At 44.7% G+C, this 23,880-nt stretch overlaps 1 protein-coding gene, 1 long non-coding RNA gene and 1 pseudogene across 23 annotated transcripts in view; all 3 read left to right on the top strand.

Moving 5' to 3' along the window:
* The window catches only part of PDE4DIP (phosphodiesterase 4D interacting protein), a 204,117-nt gene extending 203,801 nt beyond the window's left edge, over positions 1-316 (top strand). For 16 of the 20 annotated variants that reach the window (XM_084756810.1, XM_084756809.1, XM_084756800.1 and 13 more), the window contains one exon: positions 4-316. In XM_084756810.1, the coding sequence (XP_084612936.1) occupies positions 4-146 (143 nt within the window). In that variant the 3' untranslated portion in view covers positions 147-316. The remainder of the gene's footprint in view (positions 1-3) is intronic. The other 4 variants (XM_084756811.1, XM_084756805.1, XM_084756801.1 and 1 more) reach the window with 2 other exon arrangements.
* On the top strand, positions 256-5,600 carry LOC311582479 (transcription factor BTF3-like; annotated as a pseudogene). Its single transcript has 2 exons — positions 256-360; positions 1,192-5,600. The product of its transcript is annotated as a transcription factor BTF3-like (transcript).
* A 4,417-nt stretch (positions 5,601-10,017) lies between these two features.
* LOC311582895 lies at positions 10,018-17,944 on the top strand. 2 transcript variants are annotated; one of them, XR_014774302.1, is made up of 3 exons: positions 10,018-14,815; positions 15,144-16,815; positions 16,851-17,944. It is a non-coding gene; the product is annotated as an uncharacterized lncRNA (long non-coding RNA). The 2 variants fall into 2 exon arrangements; XR_014774303.1 differs by lacking the exon at positions 10,018-14,815 and having other exon boundaries at positions 14,992-15,461; positions 16,283-16,815.
* Positions 17,945-23,880: the final 5,936 nt, after the last annotated feature.

Raw genomic sequence — 23,880 nt, 5'->3', positions numbered from 1 at the left:
CAGGTGAAATCCTTAAGGGCTCTGCTGTCTACTCCAGCCTTGTGACCCTTGCCTTCCAGGAGCCACACAGGAAGCGAAGCCAGAGGTCCTTAAAGCAGCAGGAAGGGCAGGGCCGGCCGCCCCTTGTGCAGCTGGCTGTCTGCTGAAGAATAAATAGCTGGCCCCACTCAATCCTCTCCTGCTGCAGGTCCAGGAAAGGACTCAGAGATGTGTTCACATGGGACAGGCAGGAAGGAAGGTGGCATCCTGGCGGCAATGACTGAGATTAGCCAAGGCCCACAGGGCCCAGCACTAAGCAAAGCTCATGTAGACTGCTTAGAAGGCCTCCTGGCGCTGCTTCTAAACCGCCTCTGTGGCATGGTGCGTACCACATTACAGTTCTCGCCTCAGCATCTGTCCTCAAGACAGCCAACTCAGGGGACCTAGGTCCTCACTGCCCACAAGTAGGAATGCCGAAGCTCCTCGGACAGTTGTAAAAGCACACCATGGAGCAGCAGTGCCCTGCTGGGCAAGCTCCCCTCAAGGACCCACTCTTGAGCCAGGCCAGCCCTATGGGCCATGTGCTTTGGTCTATACCACCACACCAGAGTTCTTTGAGTCTACAAAACAAATGTGGTAACTTCCGGGTGCCCTATGCTTAGCCTAGCACCTCTGTTTCTTCTACGATCTCAAGTTGAACTGACTCCCTTAAATCTGCTGTCCCCTGTAATCCTAACTTCCCTCAGGGGACTGGGGACTGGTGGCCATATCCTGCCTATTGAATGTCTAGCACACAGCACACCTGTGCCTCTTTTAATGGCATAGGCAAGGCCTGGTCTATATGAAGGCTGTGTCTCCACAGTGCTCATAGGCTGTGGGTGTGTGTATAAATGTATAATATAGATTTATATATGTTGCTATGGTCATGCGTTGAAGGCCAACATAATGTGCAGACAGAGGGTGCTAAGCAGTCTTTCAGATGGCTATTAAAGCAAACTGTGTATAAAGAATTTGTTTTCCTTTGCCTCTCACTTCTGCACCAGCTCCTAGAACAGGACAGTAAAACCGTGAAAGGCGTGGTGTCACCTTCTGTTCCCATGGGTGCAGCTCTCCCTTCAGCTGCTCTGCCAGAGACCCCCTGAGTACCAACCCTAGTCCCCCTACCGGCCCCATTTCCACTCTGACAAGATGAAATAAACAATCCTGACCAAGGAAAAACTCACCACAAACTGCAGGCTCAAGTGTGCATTCGGGGAAGGAAACTGCTCGCAGAAAGAAGATAGTCCACCGAACAGCCACAGCAGCCGATAAAAACCGGAAGTTCTCCTCAAGGAAGTGAGGGATAAACAACATCTCTGGTATTGAAGAGGTGAACATGTTTACAGGCCAAGGGACGGTGGTCCATTAGCAACCCTGAAGTTCAGACATCTCTGGCGGCAAACACCTTTACCATTACAGGCCTCGCAGAGACGAAGCAGCTGACAGAAGTGCTCTCCAGCATCCTAAACCAGCTTGGTGCAGACAGTTTGACTAGTTTAAGGAGACTGGCTGAAGCTCCGCCCAAACAGTCTGTGGGTGGAAAAGCATCCCTTGCTACTGGAGAGGAGGATGAGGATGAGGATGAGGTTCTAGATCTGTAGAGATTTTGATGAGGCTTTTAAGGATGAGGCGAACTGAATTGAGGCAGCTTCTGAAGAAAGTGACGCTTGCAGAAGTTACAGGAGCTGCTGTTTTCTATCATGACTGCTTTTAAAAATTTGTGGGTTTAAAGTTGGGCGTGGTGGCACACGCCTTTAATCCCAGCAGAGGTAGGAGGATCGCTGTGAGTTCGAGGCCAGCCTGGTCTACAAAGTGAGTCCAGGACAGCCAAGGCTACACAGAGAAACCCTATCTCAAAAAAAAAAACAAACAAAAAACAAAAAACAAAAAACAAAAAAAATTATGCATTTGATAACATCTAGATATCTTAATATTTTAAGCCCAAATCCCCTGGATACTTCAGCTCTTTTCAGTTTTTGCTTATACACAATTCATTCTTTGGAGCAAATTAAGCTGAGGAAGCCTGAAAATAAAGTTTTTTAAAGGGTTAATAAAATTCTTGGCCTAGTGAAAAAGAAGGAAGAGGAAGAGGAGGAGAAGAAAGAGGAGGAGGAGAAGAGAAGAAGAAGAAGAAGAAGAAGAAGAAGAAGAAGAAGAAGAAGAAGAAGAAGAAGAAGAAGAAGAAGAAATCATTAAGAGAGCCAGAAGCAGAGCTGGAGAGATGCTCAGTGGTTAAGAGCTCATATTGCTCTTACAGAGGGCCAAAGTTCAATTCCCAGCATTGCTGTCAGATGGGCCACAACCGCCTATAGCTCTAACTCCAGGGGGATCCAATGTCCCTGGTCTCTGCAGGCTCCTGCACTCACATCCACATGCCACTCTCCCCACCACCACATAATTTAAAATCATAAAAATAAATAAAACAAGAGGCTGGAGAGATGGCCCTGCAGCTAAGAGCTCTTGCTGCTCTTGCAGAGGACCTGGGTTCAGTTCCCAGAACCCACAAGATGGTTCACTACCACCTGTAGTGTGAGCTCCAGGGGATCCAATGCCCACAAAGAACTCTAACCCCCCATCCCATGACCCACTTTCTCCAACTAGCCTCTCTACCTCTGACCCTTTGCCATTTCCAATAAGGCCATGAAATTATTAATCCATTGAGGAACCAATGTATTCATGATGGCAGAGCCACCATGACCTGTTGTCTCTGAAACTGCTAACAGACACAGCACTTCACTGACCTCAGTATTCTCAACCCAGGGATACTCACGTGGAAGGGGAGCAACTGAATGTTGCTCACCAGGGGCAAAGCATCAGAGGAAATGCTACAAAGCTCCAGTTTCACAGAACTGAGTGCACTCTAGAGACCCAAAGGATAGAATCGGGACTATAGTGTTTTCCCATTCAAAACACACAGACATTAGGTCAAAGTGTTCTACACACACACACACACACACACACACACACACACACACACACACACAAATACAACTGGAAAGATGGACAGACTGGGCTGGAAGATGGCTCAGTGGGCAAAGGCACTTGCTTATAAGCCATGAGAACCTGGGTTCAATCCCCAAGACCCACATGGTGGAAGAATAGAACTAAGGGCCTCAAATTACCCTTTGACCTCCACACACATGACCAGGTATATAACAGCTCACTGTAACACAGTTCATTATGCATATACATATCAGAGTAGGTATACTGTAAATATATTCAATTTAATACTTTCCAAGATTCTTAAATATTGACAACAGCATAAAAATATGAACTACATAGCAAAAGATACAAAAGTCTGTATAATGAATATGGGGTTTTAGGTGTGTGTGTGTGTGTGTGTGTGTGTGTGTGTGTGTGTGTGTGTGTGTATGTGTGTGTATTTTACATGGCCTTAGAGGTGTAAAAAGAAGATATGACACTCCTCCCAATTTTATTTTATTTTATTTTTTAAAATATATTTTATTAATTTATTCATATTACATCTCAATGGTTATCCCATCCCTTGTATCCTCCCATTCTTCCCTCCCTCCCATATTCCCCTTACTCCCCTCCCCTATGACTGTGACTGAGGGGGACTTCCTCCCCATGTATATGCTCATAGGGTATCAAGTCTCTTCTTGGTAGATTCCTCCCAATTTTAGCTTGCTAGAGGGCAAATGATTAAGGGCAGGAAGTCCCCACCAGGGCTTTGTGGGCCTTAGTCAGACTCACCCTGCATGTCACCAGTGCTGAAAAGGCCACACCATCTTTGGTTGTACCATTGGAGTCCCTGCAAGCAGAACTCTTCCTTGACCCTTGACCTCAGCTGTTCTATGCCTGTGGTCCATACTTGTAGAAACCTGTTCCCAATCTTTCACTTGGGCTTACTGGTCCCTGCTCAGTTATAGTTCCCTAGAAACTCCTCAACATCATCGTCATTATCATTATCAATGTCAACACGTGGAATAGTGTAATACAATCCGTCCTCCAAACATATCCTGACATCATACACATTCTTTGTTTTCAAGCTTAGCTAGGCCACTGCCTCGAAATGAATGAAGTGGAACCATTTTAATGACCATCTGGCTGTTATTTAATCAAGGGAATTGTGTTATCTGTTAGGCCACCCAGCATACCCAACACCCTGCCCCATCCCATCATCAGATTCCATTACCTCAAGTTTCTAAGCCAACCACCATGAGTGGCCTTTCTCAAAGTGCACCCACGAGCTGTCCCTGTTTGAACGCTGCAGCTTCTGGGCAATACATGTATCAACCATTTTAAGGATGCAGAAAAAGGGGGGGCTGCAAATCAACTCTTTGCCCACAAGAAGGCCAACATATGGAAATCTGGAAAACTTCCATATGTAGAAAATTAAGATATTGGCCAACCACTGGAAAAGATAGCTGTATCTGTTTCTGTCCAGGCTTTTTGGGATTAATCCTTTGGGCTAGCCCTTTTAAAGTTGATATGCATGCAAATTCTTGAGGAAACCGTAGCTGAGGCAGTCCTCAAAGTTAAATCACCTGGGCTACCTGCTTTGTCTTCATTATTATCTGATTTTTTTGCCCTGAAAATAAGCAATACTAATACTCTTAAAAGTATTAGTATAGGGCTGGAGAGATGGCTCAGTGGTTAAGAGCATTGGATGTTCTTCTAGAGGTCCTGAGTTCAATTCCCAGCAACCACATGGTGGTTCACAACTATCTGTAATAGGATCTGATGCCCTCTTCTGGTGTGCATGAAGACGGTGTACTCATATAAATAAATTAATTAATATTTTTTAAAGTATTAGTATACGTACATTTCTACATATATATGAATATGCAAGGTGTACAAATTATCTAAATATAATTGTCTGCTCTACTTTGAGCAGGTGTAGGGCATCAACTTTACATGTCTATTTGAGCTGTAATATCTATGCTGTATGAAAGAATGGCATGTCATAAGGACCAGGATGATTCTCTTGCTATATGAACACATTCATGTTTCAGGCAGTAGGAGGTCTTCCTGGTCAGATATAATCTTTATAAGTTTTGTCTGTAACCATATTCTTTTCACTCCCTTTTCACATCCCCATCTCAGAACTATTGCAGGTTTCCAGTCTATTGTCAACAGATCCTTATAATATATTGGTTGTCCTAGTTCCTTAGTTTTTTTTCTATAACCCAGTGTTTCTCAGCTGCTGTTATTCCTTTTTCACTAACATTAAGAAAATTTAAGTCAACAAAGCATTATTTAATCTGTCCCTGGGGATCTTTACACTTCCTTTTTGTTTAATAAGCATCTCTTTTAAAGTTCAATTAGCTCTTTCTGCAACTGTTTGTCCTGTAGGATTGTGTGGTATACTAGTAATGTGCTTTATACTATAATTTGCAAAAATTTTTCTTCATCTTATTGGATACATATGTAGGAGCACTGTCAGTCTTAATTTGTGCAGGTATTCACATAATTTCCATTATTTCAAATAACTGTGTAATTACATAATCAGCCTTTTCAGAACTCAAAGCAGTGGCCCATTGAAACCCTGAGTACGTATCAATGATATGTACGTACATTTGTTTCTCAAATTCTGCAAAATGAAACACATCCATCTGCCAGATTTCATTCCTTTTGGTACCCTAGAGTTACTTCCAGCAGGCAATGGAGTTTGGTTATACAAAGAACATGTAGGACACTTTTTAATTATGTCTTTAGCTTGTTGCCAAGTGATAGAGAATTTTTTTCTTTAAACCTTTACTGTCAATATGATGCTTTTCATGAAAATTTGAGGCTTCTAACACATTTCCTATTAGTAATTGGTCAACTTCCTCATTTCCTTGTGCCAATGGACCTGGTAAACCTGTATGAAACCGAATATAAGTAATATTCAAGGGATGGTTTCCACTTCTGATGGCCTGTTGCAAGTCCATAAATAACAAAGTCAATTCTGAGTTATCAGGTGTAAACTCTGCAGTTTCTATATGAAAACAACTCTTTCTACATATTGAGAGTCAGTAATTACAGTAAGAGATTCAGGGAAATCTAACAGCACCATAAGGATTGCACACAATTCTGATTTTTGTACTGAGGTAGATGGGCTTTTGATCACCTTAGTTATTTTGTCTGACTTATAACCCCCCATTCCAATCCTGTTTGCATCTGTATAGAAGGTTGGTGCCTCTGGAACTGGTGTTTTCTTTACAATACGAGGAAGGATCCAATTAGTTCTTTTTATAAACTGTATATGTTTGCTTTCCAGGTATTTGTTATTAATTTCTCCCAAGTTACTACAAGCTCTTTGCCAATCTTCATTGATTACCTACATTGACACAATCTCAGCATTGGCACTACAATATCCACCATGTCTGTTCCTGACAATTGACACAGTCTTACTCTACCTTTTATAATGAAATCAGAAAGTCTTTTCTATGTATGTCTTCAGTTGTTTACTTTATGTGCTAAGAAAATCCATTACATGATTTCATCTTCCCTTTGCATAATGAACCCAGTAGGATAGTGAGTTGAAGGCAAAAATAACCAAAACACAATAAAGCTTAGGATCAGTTCTGTCCACATATGCATCTTATAGTCTGTTCTACCAGAATTAACTTTTTCTGCTTCAGCTATTAGACACCTTGGATTGTTTAAATCTGAACCCCCTTGTAATGTTTGAAGCAAGTTACTTAACTCATAAGTAGCTAATCTAATTATAGGCTTCAGCCAGTTAATATCTTCGATCAATTTTTGAAAATTAACAGTTTGCAACTGGTCTCTCCAGATCTGTACCTTTTGTGGTCAATTTTTTTTGTTCAGTTATTTTATAGCCTGAATAGGTAATTGAATCTCCTATTTGTATTTTTTTTCTGGAACAATCTGTAACTTCCTGCATGGCAGAAATCTTTGTGTTTCAAACATTTTCTCTAAAGTATCTGCATCAGAATCAGCCAACAAAACAGCATCCATGTAATGATAAATGATAGACTGAGGAAATTGCCTATGAATTATTTCTAGTGGTTGTCGCACAACGTATTGACAAAAGTTGGACTATTCAATATTCCCTGTGGAAGGACCTTCCAATGGTATGTCTTCATTGACCCACTATTATTCAGAGTAGGTGCTGAGAAAGTAAATCTTTCCCTATCCTGCTCATGCATAAGCATTGTGAAAAAACAATCTTTTAAGTCTATAATAGGCCATGATCTAGGTAACAAAGAAGATAAAGGAACTCCAGCCTGTAAAGGACCCATTGGCTGAATTACTCTATTCACTGCTCATAAATCCGTTACCATCCTCCATTTTCCTGATTTCTTTTTTTTACAACAAACACAGGGGAATTCCACGGGCTGATAGATTTTACTATATGATGAGCCTCCAGCTGCTCTTGTACCAGTTGTTGAAGTACTTGCAATTTTTCTTTTCTTATGGGCCACTGCTCTTGCCACACAGGTCTGTTTGATATCCATTTTAGGAGCAAGACTGTTGGTATATCAGCAGTGACCCTTTTTATAAACTTGGAAACTCAATACCCGTGAAGTTCTGTGTTTGGGCAGTGGGCACAGCTTGTGGTTGCTCTTGATTAGACATGTAAATACCTTCCCCAGAAGCATCTACCATTTCACCCCTAATTTCATCATTGTCTGTCTCTGTGGTTGTAGGAATATTAATTTGAGTACCCTATTCTTGTAAAAGACCCCTTTCCCATAAATTTACGGGTATGTCAGCCACATAGGGTCTCAGCTTCCCTGTTTGCCCTTCTGGTCCCACACATTGACTATACTGTACACTTTGTCTTATGTGAGATAATTTACCAATTCCTGTAAATCGTGTATAAACCTCTGGAGTGGCCAATCTGGCTTCCAATACTTTTGAGAAAGGATCACGACATCTGTCCTGTATCCACCAAACTTCTATTTCAACCCTATTCATTTGTACCATTAATTTAGGTCTCTGATCATTAACCATTGTTTGCCAGGACACGCATCTTCCAGTACTCCCAAATGCACCTGTTCTATTACAGCAGCTTTGCCTTTGATGTAAGGAAGCAGTAAGAGCTGAGCAATTCTATACCCTACATTAATTTGCATCTCCTTCTTTACATATGCCATGATTTTAATTTCTTCCTTACAATACCCATCTATAATACCGGGGTGCACAATAAAACCTTGAGAAGTTAACCCACTTCTTCCCAAGATTATTCCTACTGTCCCTGAAGGTAAAGGACAATAAACACCAGTGGTTATTTTGTAACATTCAACCTGTGGGGATAGCTTAAGAGATTTATCTGAGGCCAGACCCAAAGCTGTGCTGCCTTCAGTAGCAGGCATTAAATCATTGATACTTTGTCTTCGTTTTCCTGCAAGTTTGTTATTTTGTGGCTGACCAAAGAAAGATGGCTCCTATTGTTTGCTGTGGGGGGCTTGAGCTAACAGGCCCCTCCTTTTGTTTCCTGATGGTAAGAAAGCACCTCGTATGTCTCTCTTGGATTGACAATCCCTGGCCCAATGTTTTTCCTTCCCACAATGGCTACAATACCCTGGAAGTCTTGGCACATCATTACCATCATGGCCAGAAGCTTCCTTGTACTCTTCTATGAGTACCATTTACTCCAAAGTTAGTGCCCCTGTTACTTTGAGGTTTGGAACTTTTAACCTTACAGTTTCTTTGTAAATGGCCAAACTTACCACATAGCTACAGTTTGTCCCATCATATTGTTTTGATACTCCTGAGAGCTAATATTAACTGTCACTTTTATCCACTCATCTAGTTGGGCTCCTTGTGCTTTAATGTTCTTACATTCAGTATTTGCATTCTAATATGCCATGATCAGTTTCAATGCCTGTCTGGTCTCAGGATCTGGTCTGGCTCTATCTAGAGCTGAACCCAATCCCTGTAAGAATTCTATGAAGGCTTCTCCAGGGGTTTGAAATACCTTAGTAAATGAAGTGGTTTTTTTTTTTTTACCAGGCTTCTCAACCATGTACCAAGCTCTTATGGCTGCAATATGACATTGTTCAATTACTACATCTTCAGATCGGGTTTGTTCTCTTAAATCAGCATAACGCCCTTCACCAAGCAATTGATCTTTAACAGCATTTATCCCCCTTGTAATATTTTGGTGTTCTATTCTTGTGCCTTCATTTCTCCACTACGATAACCACTGTAACTGCTGAGCAGCTTCTAACACAGCTGACACCAATCTCTTCCAATCTTGGGGAGTAAGTTTATGCTGCATAGCCCAGTTACTTGACATTTGTTTAACAAAAGATGAATGCATTCCATACTGTACAATAGCCTCTTTAAAATGCTTTAAAACTAGAGTATCTACTAGAGGCCATGCCATCTCATCAGGAGCCTCACCACCATCATTAGCAGGGATATGTTGCACAAAGACTGGAAAAGCTGATGGTGTCTGTGTAGCTCTAGAGAATTCCTCTATCAGAGCACTTGTCTCCCAAGCCCTTTTGGGTTGTCTGCTTTCCTGTTCCTCTAGAATCTTTAAAGCCTCTCCAGCTTCCCATTTTTCTTCAGCACACTGGTGCTCCGGACACCTGGTACTTGGATCAGGTTGGGGTGGCAACTGTAGGAAACACTGGCTCTCAGTTACCAGGTGTTTTCCCTTTACCAATGGCACTTTTTCCTTTCAAATGCTTCAATCTCTACCCACAAATTCTCTGGTTGTACAGCCAACTCTGCAATCCTTTCCAGAATGATAAAATTAATGACCCTTGCAGTTTTTGTATCTTATTGGTCTTTCTTCCAATCTTTTAAAAAATGCAATACAGTAAAAAGACAAAGAAAAAATTCCCCATGAGTATAAAGCAGGAAAAAAACCTTTGCAATAGCAGCTGTGATTTTCCTGACACCTGAAACAGCATCTGTGTATCTTCCACAATATTAGAAGTTACCCATTATGTCCAAAGCACGTTGGGTGCCACCTGTAGGCTTTGACCTTTTCCAAACCTACTTTATTTGAGGTTTTTAAATGCTTATACCTCCCTTCCAACCCTACATAGGAGAGAAAAAAGGTTAATGGTAACAGTAGAAGTAGACCTATTTTAGACTCAGTTCCCGGGAGTGATTCCCTTGGTGTAGTTAGCAGGATTTCAGTAGACCAGCAATTCAACCAAAGTTGCTGCTGGAACGTGGAATAGTAGCTAGAACCCAGAGGCCCAAAGCATTCCCTGGAGCAGTCTCTCTAGGAGTGTCTTGAAGTGGAGCAATGAACAGCCAAACAATACCAAGACTCCAAAAGCCCCACATCCTGTTTTGGGCTCATATATGTATATCTCCTTTCAGAGTCTGTACTAAGATGTGTTTCAGCTGGCAAAAACCAAGCCCCCACACGAGATGATTTGTCTTCTAGTGGATAAAGATCACCTGTACTCTCACAAGTCTGTTCCCCATCCCACACTTGGGATCAAAACAAAAACATGTGTACATCCACTACACTAGCCTCTACCCAGGCTATTTCTCCTTTCTCCCCCTGCTTGGTCAAGCTCAGTCCCTGAAGGCTCCAGATGTAGTGGACAAGAGGAGAGCAGGACAGAAGTCCCTTTCCTGGTGCAGTGTCATGTGAGCTTGGTGCCTAGAGACCTGTGGCCACTTCATCCAGCTAAGCTGTAGAGTTAGCTGCTCAACTACCTTGTGCCCCTGTCAATTGCTCTTGGCGGCCCTACCTGAAGGCTGTCAGGGTCACCCTGGGTGAGGAAGTCCTTTAAATTCTGACTGAGGAAGAAGGCCTCTCTCCCTTCCCTTAACTGCCTTAATTGGGTCAGCTGTCATGCCCTGAACTTCAGTTAGAAAATTGAGTTCCCAAAGGTAGGACAGAAAGGAAAAAAAATATATGTGTGAACAGAGCAAAAAGAACAGCAAAACAGACATTGATCTATTCTATTTCCATGAGGACAAAAGTCATTGCTTGTCAATCATTTGTCCATCAGAGAGCCAAGATTTTAGCTGTATGTCCACATACCTCCCTCCACCTTCTGCTCCTGTTTTCATGGCAAACATGAACAATTATTTTTTTTTATAACTTATGTCATCTAATATTTTTTAAAATACTCACAAAATAAATAAACGGATCTTAAAGTAAAAGTTTCAGGCCATCCTTGGATGCATAGTGAGTCTAGGGTCACACTGGACTTTAGGAAGCAAACAAACAAATAAACAACAACAACAAAACAAAACAGAAAGAAAAAAAAGAAGGAAGGAAGGAAGGAGCCATCAGTCAAGAAAGTAGCCCCTCTCCAGGACAGAACCATAACATAGCCGCAGAAAGCCTCATCCACACCCAATATGGATGGTTTCCATGAGATTTGGGCTTTTGATCCTGTGAGGTGTACCCTATCTCCTTTGAACTGATGCCTTGGTTAGACGGAACCGGAGAGCCTTAGCAGGGAAAAATGAGCATTCTTTGTGTTGGAGAGAGACAACCTCTTCTGCGGCCTGGGTCTGGCACCTAAGGACACGTAGGAAGTGTTCCATGAAATAGGTCCTCGGGGGATCAGAAATGCCACTAAGGGAGCTAAAGAGTTGGCTCAGCCACTAAAGGTATTTGCTACTCTTGTCGAGGACTAGAGTTCAGTTCGCAGCATCCATGTAAGAAGGCTCACAACTGCCTGTAACTCCATCAGGACCTGACACCTTCTCACACATACATAAAAATAGTAAAAAATTAAAATAACAGATTCCCACTTAGTCTTTCCGAGTTTTAATCCTAAAGAATTCCCAAAGTGGAGGGTGTGAAAGCTGTCAGAAGTTTGTATTCTTTAAAACCTTCCCGTCAGCGGTTGAACCAAATTCTAAAGAATGCATTCTGAAATGGGAACCACCCAGGACCTGTGTGGGTGTCCTTAGCCTGGGGGATGCGGATGGAGGCGCTGTGAAGCAAGGAACTTAGAGAGGAGACAGCAGAGCTAAAGGAAAAGAGGAGGGCAAAAGGATGGGGCGGTGTGAGGCGACAGGGACCGCAGCTCGGGTACAGAGAGTGCCCGGCTCCCGACCACCACTCTGGAGGTCGTGGGTAGCATGCCAAGGTCACAGTGTGATGTGTACGAGCTGTGGCCTCCACTGCCTGCTGTGTCATTTTCGTTCTTGAATTTGGCAACTCTCTCTGTGAGCAAAGTTTGGTTCATCCCAAGGCGCCCAGAACCCTCACCCCCACGCCGGAAGGGAGAGGAGCGTGGAGGCTGCGGGTGTCAGGAGGCGGGGCTGGGGGTTTAGAGAACATAGCTAGTTGAGCGCCTTCACCTTCTCCCATCTTCGTCTCTAATTAAGGCGACCAGAGCTTTTCTTTGACCGGCCTCTGGGGCCTAGAGCTTCACTGCGAACCCGCCCAAGTGAAGTAGTATTGTGTGCATTGTCGAACCATCCGCCAGGGGGCGCCCGTACGCCTTCCCAGGTGACTAGGCAGCCGAGGAAGAGCGCTCTCAGTAGTCGCGAATTTCCTACAACTTTGAGAGTAGATTTCGCCTTTCATGGTAAGAGCTTTCCTGTTTGGGGTTCACCCAAAAAGTAGGGACAAAAGAAGCACATTCTTCCCCACCTTCTCAGACTGTAGCCCTTTCTACGTTGAATATCCCCACCTCCGTCTCTCGGAAAAAGGAAGTGTGTCAAGGAGGACGGGAAATGCAGAACTGGTCAAGGTTGTGGGGAATGTAACAAGGGGAAGGCAGAAAAGAAGCCGCGTGGAAGTAGAGATAGAAGATCCGAAAAGGAATGGGAGGAGAGGAGGAAGATGAGGGGGCGGAGAATAGAAAAGAGACAAGGATCCGGTGAAGTCCAAATCTGGCTCCGAAAATCGTCAGCAGGCGTTGCGCGGCATGAGGAGTGGACAGCCACGAGAAAAAAGCAAGGAACTGGAGAAAGGGAAGGAATTTTACACCAAAGCAGAAAGCTCCAGCAACGTGGCCGGCATTGTGTTGTGTTATATGTTATATTGGGGGAATTGGATTATGTAAAATTTGTTGGATGCAAACCGCGGAGCGAAAAGGGCTCTCTGGTCCAGACCCCAGCATGTTTGTTTTAAATGTCCTCCCGGGATGGCTAATCTTGAAGGTCACCTTGACATACGGAAGAGGAGAGCGCCTCATTTGGGACACTGCCCCGATGGGATTGTCCTGTGGGCTTTTCTGCGGATTTTTGTTTGTTTGTTTGTTTTTGTTTTTGTTTTAATGTAAGAGGGCCCAATCCACAGTGGGCGGTGCCACCCCTAGCAGGCAGGTGTGCTTGGGCTGAATAAAAAAAAAATCCTGAGAGCAAGCTTTTCCATGCTTTCAACTTCAAGTTCTTCCTGCCTCAGTTTCCCTAAATGGTGGGCTGTAATCTATTAAATGAAATAAACCCTTTCCTCTCCCGAGTTGCTTTTGGTCAGAAAGTTTTAACCCAGCAACAGAAAAAGCAAACTAGAACATGCGCAAGATGTTTGTCCTGTAGCAGGCTGGTCCCCTAACCCCGTGACGGAGAGGAGAATGCAAAATCTTTAGTCACAACTGTCTGCATTGTTTTTTCTACCAGTGTCTTAAAGTAGCTCTGTACAGAGACAGGGCCAATGAAGCGACTCTGTCGTTCTCTTTTTGTCCCAGGAGGATCGGGCCTGCATCATTACCTCCGTTATGGGCCCAGGGTCAGATTTCCATTGGGAATGGCATGTTTACCCAGTGTCAGAATTTGATACAAGAGCAGAGTCCAGTCACTCTGCCCTGAGCCACGGTGTGTGGGACTCCGCTGGCAGCTAGAAGAGCCAATAAGAATGAAAAGAAATGCTCGCGGTTAGTTCCCGAGCCACCACCAAGAGCGGGAAGCCGGGCTCTAAGAGGTTCAGTAACCAGACAAGTTTACTTTCCGGACAAACACTGGTCCAGTCAGTATAAGAGGCTGAAGCCTTTTATATGCAGGAAGAAGACCTTTGCATTCTCGAGCTCCAGGTTGCCCAGGGGTTGGGGACTCAGCTACGTGGCCTTCTTGGCAGCAGTGTTGAGACTCCCCGCCCCACCCCCCACCTCTGCTAGGCCCTCCCATTTCGTCTCAGATCCCATACTGAACTCTCTAACACAGCAGTTAATACTTTTCAGTATTGCATAACTACCCAAAAATTCCAACCACAGGAAAACAATTATTGAAATTTCTCCAGGCACCCACACATGAAGGCCATTTAAATCTTCTAACATTCCCACGACCTTCTCCTGCGGCGTTTCCCTGGGCCAGAAGGAAGCCGCAGCTGGTGATTTCAGACTGGTGGCGGCGCAGCCAGAAGCCACCTGGGACGCTGAGATGCAAGCTCAGCTTTTTGTCTAAATATAGGATTTGAGGAGATCCCCTCACTAGACGCAGTGGAAGACAGCTGCGGCCTCTGCTGCAAAAGTTCAATGAACTGAAATTGCTCAAACGCAAAACAGAGCTAAGCAAGGCTAGCTCGCCTACGTTCCTCTCAGCGGGTGCAGGAAGAGGAGGGAGCCGCAGGTGTGCAAGCAGCCAGGACTTCGGTGAACAGCCTTGCCGACTGGGGAGCCCTTCCAGCCCCAGCTCACCTGACGACACGGAGAGCCCGGAGGGTGCCGGAGTACTGAACCCCAGGCCAGGGAGGTGATTGAGAGCTGGATATCCTACGATTAGGATTGGGGTCCGAGCTGAGAGTGCTGTGACGCGATAGAGGCATGTAATGCAAATGGATGCCCCTTTTCTTCCCGTACTAAGCCAGGGCTATGAATAGAAAGAAAACGGATCCTAAAGAGAAAGGTCCCACCGAGATTTGAACTCGGATCGCTGGATTCAGAGTCCAGAGTGCTCACCATTACACCATGGAACCATGCCCGTGGGAAGACTCTCACTATAGGTGACCACATCCACTCAGCCTCCAAAGCACCCCACAATTTCTTCCTCAAGCACTTATCCTATGGTCAGGACCAGAGCGCCTTCAATTCACAACCGGAAGGATCACCCGCAATCACGATCATTCTGTTCAGCTTTGGGGGGGGGGGGTAGCGGCGCAGGGGGCGGGGGGGGGGGAAGCGGGCGGATAGGTGGATAAGTGGATTTAGCACTTTGGGATCAGGAAAGTGCACGCCCGTTCTTCCTGGATTGCTGGTATCTTGTTTTGACATACAATCCCTTGCGCACCCCCTTCCACCCCCCGAAAAAGATTTCATTATTTTGTTTTGCAGTTATCTATTGTCCAGAAAGCAATGACGTCTTATCCCCGATCCCCCAATTTCTCCTCCAGTCCCCCACCTCTTCCCCGCTTCCGCACTCCTGGCCCCTCTCCTCCGTGCCCCGCCCCCCACCCCCACCCCGTGCCCTCTCACAGCACAGGCCATAAATCACTGGGGAGTTGCAACCAGAGAAAGAAAGGAACGAGAGGGAGTGTTCACCAACTCGAGGGACATCGCTGCTCCTTTAGTCAGAATGTCGTGAGAGTCTTTGCAAGAGACAGGACAAACCGGCCCGCGCAGCCATAGGAGCCAGGGCAGCACCGGCCTTAGGTGAGTACAGGGCAAATTCAGACTTGCTGAGTCGCCCACCTCTGAGCACAGGGCGCCTTTCCAGAGGAAGGAGAAACTGGTGGCAGTCCCCCTCAGCGCCCCCTGGTGGCCACGTTAGCACCGTGCACATAGCGGGGCAGTGGGGCCTATGACGCCATGAAGGTGAGGAGAAAACTGGGTGATATTCGCCACTTTAAAATGAAAAGTTCAGCAAACTATGACTGAGACCCAAGTAGGAGGAATGCGCTCTTCCTTCCGGGGACCAAGTTGAGAAACTATTTCCATCTTAGTATTCAGAATATGAGTGGTTTCCCGAAAATAGACCCCGAGGTCACTACTCACAGTGAGTTGGGCACTACTAAGTCTTCTGTTAGTTTATTTTACCAAGACAGGATTTGTCTGAGTTGCCTGCCTCCTTGGAACTCGTTTTTGCAGATCAGGCTAGCCTTGAACTCACAAAGATCCACTTGCCTCTGCCTTCTGAGCACTGGGATTAAAGGTGTGTGCCACCAGGTCCGGCTACTAACTTGAATGGAGGACATTTTTAGAGTCTGTATGGGAGTAGAGACTGAGGACGTTCGTGGCTCTTCCTTTTCGGCTAAGTTAAAGTAGTCAGTTTCGATGGGTGCCAAGGTCTGGGTACCAAGTCTTCAACACCAGTCCCTTACCCTCAGGTAGGCTCCTGCACTTTTGAGAGGCAGACCCCAGCATCTAGGGATCAGGAAGGCACTAATTTCATCGAAGGATTATTAGGACATGAAGCCTGTTGGGAGGTAATAGGCCAGTGAGGGGCAAATCTGAATAGTGTGCATTTCCCTCAGCTCTCTGCCTCCCGACTGCCATGGAGTGAGCAGCTCTGCTCCGACATTTGCTCCCTGCTGTGAGGATCCTGTCTGACCTGAGGTTAAATCAATGGTGTCAGCCAACCACTAGCAGGGACCTCTGACGTCACTAGAGCAAATAAACCTTTCCATGCTTAACTTGTTTTCTTCTTTTAAAAATTAACAATGGGAGGCCAGACATGGTGGCGCACGCCTTTAATCCCAGCACTCAGGGAGGCAAAGGCAGGTGGATCACTGTGAGTTCAAGGCCAACCTGGTCTACAAAGTGAGTCTAGGACAGCCAAGGCTACACAGAGAAACCCTGTCTTGGAAAAACAAAAACAAAAAAGCCAACCAAACAAAAAATCAACCCCCCCCCCAAAAAAAACATGGCAAGTCACAAAGGAGCCACAGCAGTAGTTTTTATATGGTCAACAGTAGTTACCCTTAGGGAGTACAGAGGAGTGGAATTAAAATTTTCCTCAAAGTATGCTTTTATTATATGAGTCACTTAACAAAGAAACATGTATTGTGTTTAAAAAGATAATAGAAAAAGAAAGAAAGAAAGAAAGAAAGAAAGAAAGAAAGAAAGAAAGAAAGGGTTCAACTGTTTCCATATATAGAAGGAATTTAACCTGGGAAGAAGTTACTCCAAGAACAGAACCCTAAGGGTGTGACAGGTTCCTGGGAAGACACGGGGAGCAAAGCTCCAACTTCACAGGGCCGGTTGGAGCATTGAAAAGATGGTTTAGCCACGTGGCTAAAGAGCTTCTATAGGAACCCTTCCCCACCTTCTTCTACCTACCTCTCAAAGCCCCTTGTACTTGAGAAACAGCGTCTGAGTCAAGGATTTCATGATTGAACCTGATTTCCCACATTTGAGAATACTCAGCCTGCCCCAAGACTCAGGACCACCGAGGAAGGGAGGCAGAAAGATCATAAAAGCCAGTGGTCAGGCATGACCAGACCAAAAGTGTCTTCTGGACATGACAGGACCCATGCGCTCACAGCAGCACAAGTTGGAGGCGGGCAGCATTCTAGAATGGACTGGGAAGGGCCTGACACCCCTGGCTGAATGGCAGCTGAGAGCCTCTGTGGGAGAGCAGTTTTAAGGGCGTGGCCCCTGGAGGGTCTACCACACTCATGTGGATTGTAGTGAGAGGTGGTTTTGGTTTCTTTAAAAAACACAGAAATGTTCTATGACTATGTTTTGTTTTAATCCGAGGTGTGGGATATGGGGCTGCTCCCCTGATGGCCCATGGCAGCTCTGATTTGCTTCGTGCTCTGCTAGGGGTGTGGTTTTGCTGGCTGCAAGTGTAGGGCAAATGCTAGAGCCTACAGAGGGGCTGCAAGACAGCAGCTGCTCCCCCTGCTGCTGTTGCTGTTTGGAAATATCTTGACAATGAAGATCAAATTTGCCCCAAGGAACTCAACACCCCTAATCAGCAGGAATTAGTCTAAGGAGATCGATGCTTCCTTCCCCTCCATCTTTCTTACTCTCTTGCTTAGTGTTAGGAGGTTGGAAGATATTGGGATGGTGCAAGGAGGTAGGAAAAAGAACCCAATAAAATAGCCCAAAACCTGGCTACCAGTGGATGACCCAAATACTCATGGGTACATGAAGAGCACAAATTAGATAGACTTCATGAGATTAAAAAGAAAAAAGGACAAGTTGGGAGAGGGTGAGGAGTCGGGGCTGGATCTGGGAGCGGTGGGCATGAATAAAATCAAAATGCATCATACTCGCCTATGAAATTTCAAAGAATAAAAATATGATTTTTTAAAAAATGACTCGGGGCTGGAGAGATGATAGCTCAGTCAGTAAAGTCCCTCTGGAGTAGACTGAAGTGCTGAGTCTGGAGGGAGATGGGACAAACCCTGGCATGGCAGTGTGTTCCCTTCCAGGGTTCCTAGCACTGGGGAGGCAAGGCCAAGACAGTTACTGCAATAGTCTTGCAATAGTCTCGCAATGAGTGAGCTCCACATTCACTGAGAGTCCCTGTCTGAAAAACTAATGTGGAAAGCAATAAAGAGTAATATCTGACTGGCCTGGCAGGACATTCACAACGGTGCAATAGTGGCCTTTTATTTTGGGGTTAGCAAACAGCTAATCACGTGGCCCACTCAACAGGAAGGTATTCAGGCCTGGTGTGTAAACCTAGCTTGCTATTCATGCCTGGGAAGCTCATGAGCCACAGAGGACCTACTACTGCCAGTTTCCTAAACTAATATAATGTCTTTCTGTTCTTCTAAGTATCTGTCCTCATATCCACAGGTCAGTGTGGCTCTCGCCCACTCCTCAGCAATCAAGCTTTTTTTTTTTCAAGAGATGGAAACAATTACAGAGATCTGCAGTTGGTGAAAATCAAGAGAAAGGGGGAGTGTGGTAGCATCTGTATCACAACCCCTACATGTAAGACTCGATGAAAACCACAGGAGAGAGCGACTGTAAGAAGAGAGGCCCAGGTGTCTACCATTAGATAGCACCCCCTAGACATAGCAGGGAAAATGTACCCAGGGCTCTCAATGTGGTTGCCTGAAGAAGACCAGCAGAAAGACACCAACTGACATGTCAATGCGTATTATGTGCATTCCACATGGTCTCACCCCTGGATGAAAAGCCACAGGTTAGCAGTGGCTGCCGAGAGAGGAGAAACAGCTTCTTCCATGAGCTCCACAATGGCTGTCTAATCTGAGGGGGGTCAGTCCTAGCGTATGTACAGAGTAAGACAAACTGGCTCTGCAGGATGTATGTGTATATACATATGTGTGTGCACATATATGCTACATGTATATACAGGAGACAAGAATGATTCAAATAAGAGATCATGAATTTTGGAAGGGGGCCAAGGGTGGATGGGGAGTGGGAGTGATGTAGAAGCAGTGGCCATTCTAGGTACCCTAGAATGAAATCTAAACAAAAACAAAACACCCACCTATGGCACTAAAAGAAGCGCCTATCGTCTGTGACACTGGTATAAGTGGCCCTTAGATCTGCAGCCAGTACCACAAGGGTTAGAGTGTGAAAATCATTAGTTGATGTATCAGACGCTAAAATGAGTATTGTCTTATTCTCCTTCCTTTCACACACACACACACACACACACACACACACACACACACACACACACACACCACCTTAAAGCCTCTATTCTGTAGGCACTTGCCTCTGTGTATACCTTACACTTGGTACGAGGCTGAAAGACATTAAAGGAATATCCTAGAGTTGTACACTGAGTGAAATGGTAGATGTGATGGTAATCGAGCAACGCCTTTCAGGGAAGTGTTTTCTAATCCATGGTTTTCTTGCTTTAACTTGTCTCCAGCAGGTTTGTTTAGTGAGAAAGAAACAACTAAGAAATGCCAGTGAAAATTAGTTATTAGTAATGACCTTTCACCGTTGGCGGTTGGTCTGCTTGCTGCCAAACGAACAGAATCACATACCCCAAAATGATGTTTGAAACTGTTTTCTGTTTGACCAATAATAAGTCAACACACCTGGGCAGGGCAAATGGGATAGCTATGGCTAAGGCTCGAGGGCTTTGAGGGCAGAGAGGATCCTGGAAAGGAGACACAGCAGAGGAAGAGAGGGAAGGAGCCACTGTTATGAGTTAGGTGAAGAAAGCAGCACATGGCTGGCATGGATGGAGGACTTGGTCCAGATGAAGAAAGCTAGCAAGTATTTGGGATTATGGATGGAAGGTAGCTCGACAGAAATTATTAGAAGCAGATAGCATAGATTGGGGGCAGAGAGATATGGAAGGCAGTTTAGGACATTAATACCTACCCTGCCCCAAGTGAACCAAGGCTATTTTAAAATATAACAGGTGTCTGTGTTTATAGATTGCTAGCAGGTTAGAAAATACCACCATAACAATTATAGGACTAATAATAAACGTCTGAGGCCCTACCATTTAAATTAACCACAGCATTTCCTTCAAGAATTTACTAAATTTTCTACTAACAGGGTCTTTCATAAGCACTAGGGACATGAAGCCAACATACAAGCCTACTGATGGGGAGATCAGAGGACTTTTTTGAGGGGGAGGGGGTTCTCTCCTTCCACCATGCAGTTCTGAGGAAGTGAACTAGTCAGGCTTGGGACCAAGTCTTTATTACCCACCGAGCATCCAACAGGCCCCTGTTTTTGTTTTGTTTTGTTTTGAGTGGAAAAACCAATAAGCCTTGGCCTTGTTTTGTGTTCTGGGCTCCAAATGCCTTCCTCCTCTAGCATTTGCTGTGAACATGATGACCTGACATGTGTGTTCAAGGACCACGAGGAAGCACAGCCAACCCCACACTGTCATCCCTGGTGTTTACTCTCTAAACACTGCGGTTGACCTATACCTTGAGAATGCATAGTTGCACATGTACAGGTTTAAAGAATAGCACGTCGCAGACTGAAGCCATACGGAGTACTGGGAGTCAAAGGGTAATGCAGAGGTTTTTAGAGAAGAAAGCTTTGGGGGGAAATGAGAAATGTTTACAATATCTTAAGGAACAATCTAGGCTACAGGAGGATTAAGAGAGAAACAGATGTTTGTCATAGTCAGGAATATCCATAGGGTGGCTCCAGGCCTGGTTCCTTTATATTGCTGGGAAGCACCAATTCAAGAGGTGGCAAGGAGCATGGGTCTCTCCCTTCATCCCAGAACCCAGCAAATAATCACTAGAGGGATACAAGAGAGAGAGAGAGAGAGAGGCCCAAAGCTGTGTGGGAGGAAGTCCCTTAACAGCTTGTCAAGACCAGGAGGAAAAAAATAGGACCACTGCCTGTAAGAAAAGTAATTACATTAACCTGTGCTATATAATAAAGGGCTTGTGTACACACACAAGTATTTATTGAGTATGTTTCTGGCACCATACCCAATACTGAAGGATCAGAGGTCAGTCAGTTAGGTGTCCTTAGGACTTTACATCTTTAAGAAATAAGTTATCAGAAACAGATGCCTTCATCAGAATTTAGTGGCTAATATCTGGATATGACAGCGAGGTAGAAAGGCACTTAAGAGACAAGTAGGTAAGAGAAGGTAGAACATTGAGAATTCTCAAGGATAATCCTACTTTTATTGAAGGTTACCATGAAAAGATGTGCCCCCAAATAGATGAAGGTATGAAGAGTCTATTTGAAAACTTTAGGGTGTATACAGAATCCCTCAGATTACTGGGATTAAGATGCATGGGGCCATCTTTACATGATGGTGCACACCTATAATCCTAGCTCTTGAGGCAAGATAACTGCCAGTTTGAGCCCAGCCTGAGCATCACAGTGAAACCTTTTCAAAAAGGAGAGGCCTAGAGAGATGGCTCAGAAGAGCAGTGGTTGCCCAAGAGGACCTGGGTTCAGTTTCCAGCACCCACATGGCAGCTCACAACCATCTGTAAGTTCCAGGGTAGCCAACACTTACATTTCCTGACCTCTGTGGGCACCAGGCACAAATGTGGTGCCTAGACATACATGTAGGCAAAATGTAAGCAGGGAAAGGAAAGAGCAGGTGAATAAAAGTGAAATTGGAAAAGTGAAATTACCTGTTCACAGATAGTGTAATCTAAAATAGAAAAACTTTAAGGATTACACACACGCACAAATGAATTTACAAGACAGAAAATCATCAAACAAAAATTAATGTTTTATATCTTAGTATAAAGTTAATAAAAGCTCACTTATAACAGCACGAAGTGAATAAAACATAAGCCAAAACATCCAGAAGAGCCTAGAAAATTATGCTGAAAGAAATGAAATGATAGGGAAGTCATCCCATGTTCATGAATAAGATTTACTACTGCCACGATGCCAAAACTACCCAAAGTAATGCAGATTTAATGTAAGCGCAGTTGGCTATCCAGATATGCCAGGCTTTAACCTCTCCAGCAGCACCCCAGGTTATCTCTCGGGTCCAAAACAACACTATGAAAGAATGACTCTGGAAGAAAAGGACTAACAATACCTTTGAACAACTTACGTCACTGGGAACTGGAAACAGAGGGGACTGGAAGAGATACAACAAAAGCGAGCCACAGAGGCCAGAGGTTTTGTAGAAAGCTCATGACAGTGCAAGTTTGGCCCTCAGAGAATTTTCTGCGACCAGGACATATGACATTTGGAACATTTTTTTTCACAGGCAGAGTCTCTGCTGTCAGCTCTGGAGGCCATCTCTGGACTATGCTATTTCACGGTTAGCTGTTAGTTCCCACTCATTAGTGTAGGTTTTTCTCACACACGTGGCTATGTGCTGTTCCTCCCTTCTTCTTGTCACAGTCATCTCTCCCACTGTCACTTTCTCTTTAAGAAAGTTGACCTCAGTTGACTCAAGCAATCAATGTAGAGGCCTCGGTTGTTTTAAGGAAAATAGAGTCTTCTACATGTAAACTCCATGAAACAAAGGGACAGAAAGCAAACACTGTTTCTACACACTAACTTAAGAAGAGCATCAGAGACGTGCTGTCAGAACACTATCTATCATCTAGCAAACAAGTAGAGAGGAGTCAGAATAGTGGTCTATTAGATTAGTGTGTCTATTAGAATCATGTGGGAATTTTAGACGTTCCTACGTGTGGACTCCACGCCTAAGATTTCCACTAACATGGGCTGAAGGCAGCAGCCAGCCATCAGTAGCCTTAGGGTCCCCATCGGGGAGATGATGAGCAGCAGCAATAACAATCCTCGGCCTGAGTTCTCAGCTGCTACAGCACAGGACAAGAGCTAAACACCAGTCTGCTTGCAGAAAATACTGGAAACAAGTAATCATGTGGGAAAGACTAAGCTTTGTCACAGGTGGAAGCAATCTTGGCGGGCTTTACCCTTGGGCATCCCATGAATACCTTGTGACAGACTGAGTGGAGCCATCCTGGGCCTGGAATTCAGGAAGCAGACCTGGGAACCTCACCTGGACTATTGTTTTTCTAACTGACCCTCAAGGAGAGAAGGAGACCACCCTTCCCAAGTGACTCAGGCAGGCGGGGAGGAGAGAACAACAGGTTGAGACCAGGCTTGAGCACATGGATCAGCGAACAGGCTGGACCAGTGCGCAGGCGAGAGACACCTAAGGACCTGTGAAGGTTCACTCTTTTTTCCCTTTCACCTTTTTTCCTCCTTGTGTAAGCTAGTTGGGTAGTTGGGTTGTATAATAAAGTTTAATTGTTAAGAAACAGAGCCAACATAATCAAGAGTTGCATTCCTTGCAGTTATTGTTAGAGTGGCCTGGAACAGAGAGAGGAGGACAAGTGGCAGGTTTGTCCTCTAAGGACACTTACATTCTTCGGGTTCTGATAATACCTTGGTTTTATGAGGCTTCTGACCACAGAATCAGCAAATAACTCAAAATACTGTTGCTGTATAATGCTTTTATTAAATTGTTTTATGGGGGGGGGGGAAACACACCCACATCTCTTTGTGTTACATTATACAGTTTTCAGCAGGCATGTCAGGGTCCAGTGATGAGGCACATCTGGAGAAAAGCTCTCAAGTCTTGACCGGTATCCAGTTTGTGAAGCAGCTTTGTAGGTCCGCATCAAAGGTCACAGACAGCACCATTTGAAAGACTCACACATACTTAACTGCCTTCCAATTGAATTACCCCTGCTTTCCGACAAACTCA

This window comes from Acomys minous (genome assembly GCF_964271855.1).
Source record: "Acomys minous genome assembly, chromosome: 14".
Taxonomy (NCBI): domain Eukaryota; kingdom Metazoa; phylum Chordata; class Mammalia; order Rodentia; family Muridae; genus Acomys; species Acomys minous.
The sequence above is the reverse complement of the archived record's forward strand: the minus strand, read 5'-3'. Positions and strand labels throughout refer to the sequence as shown.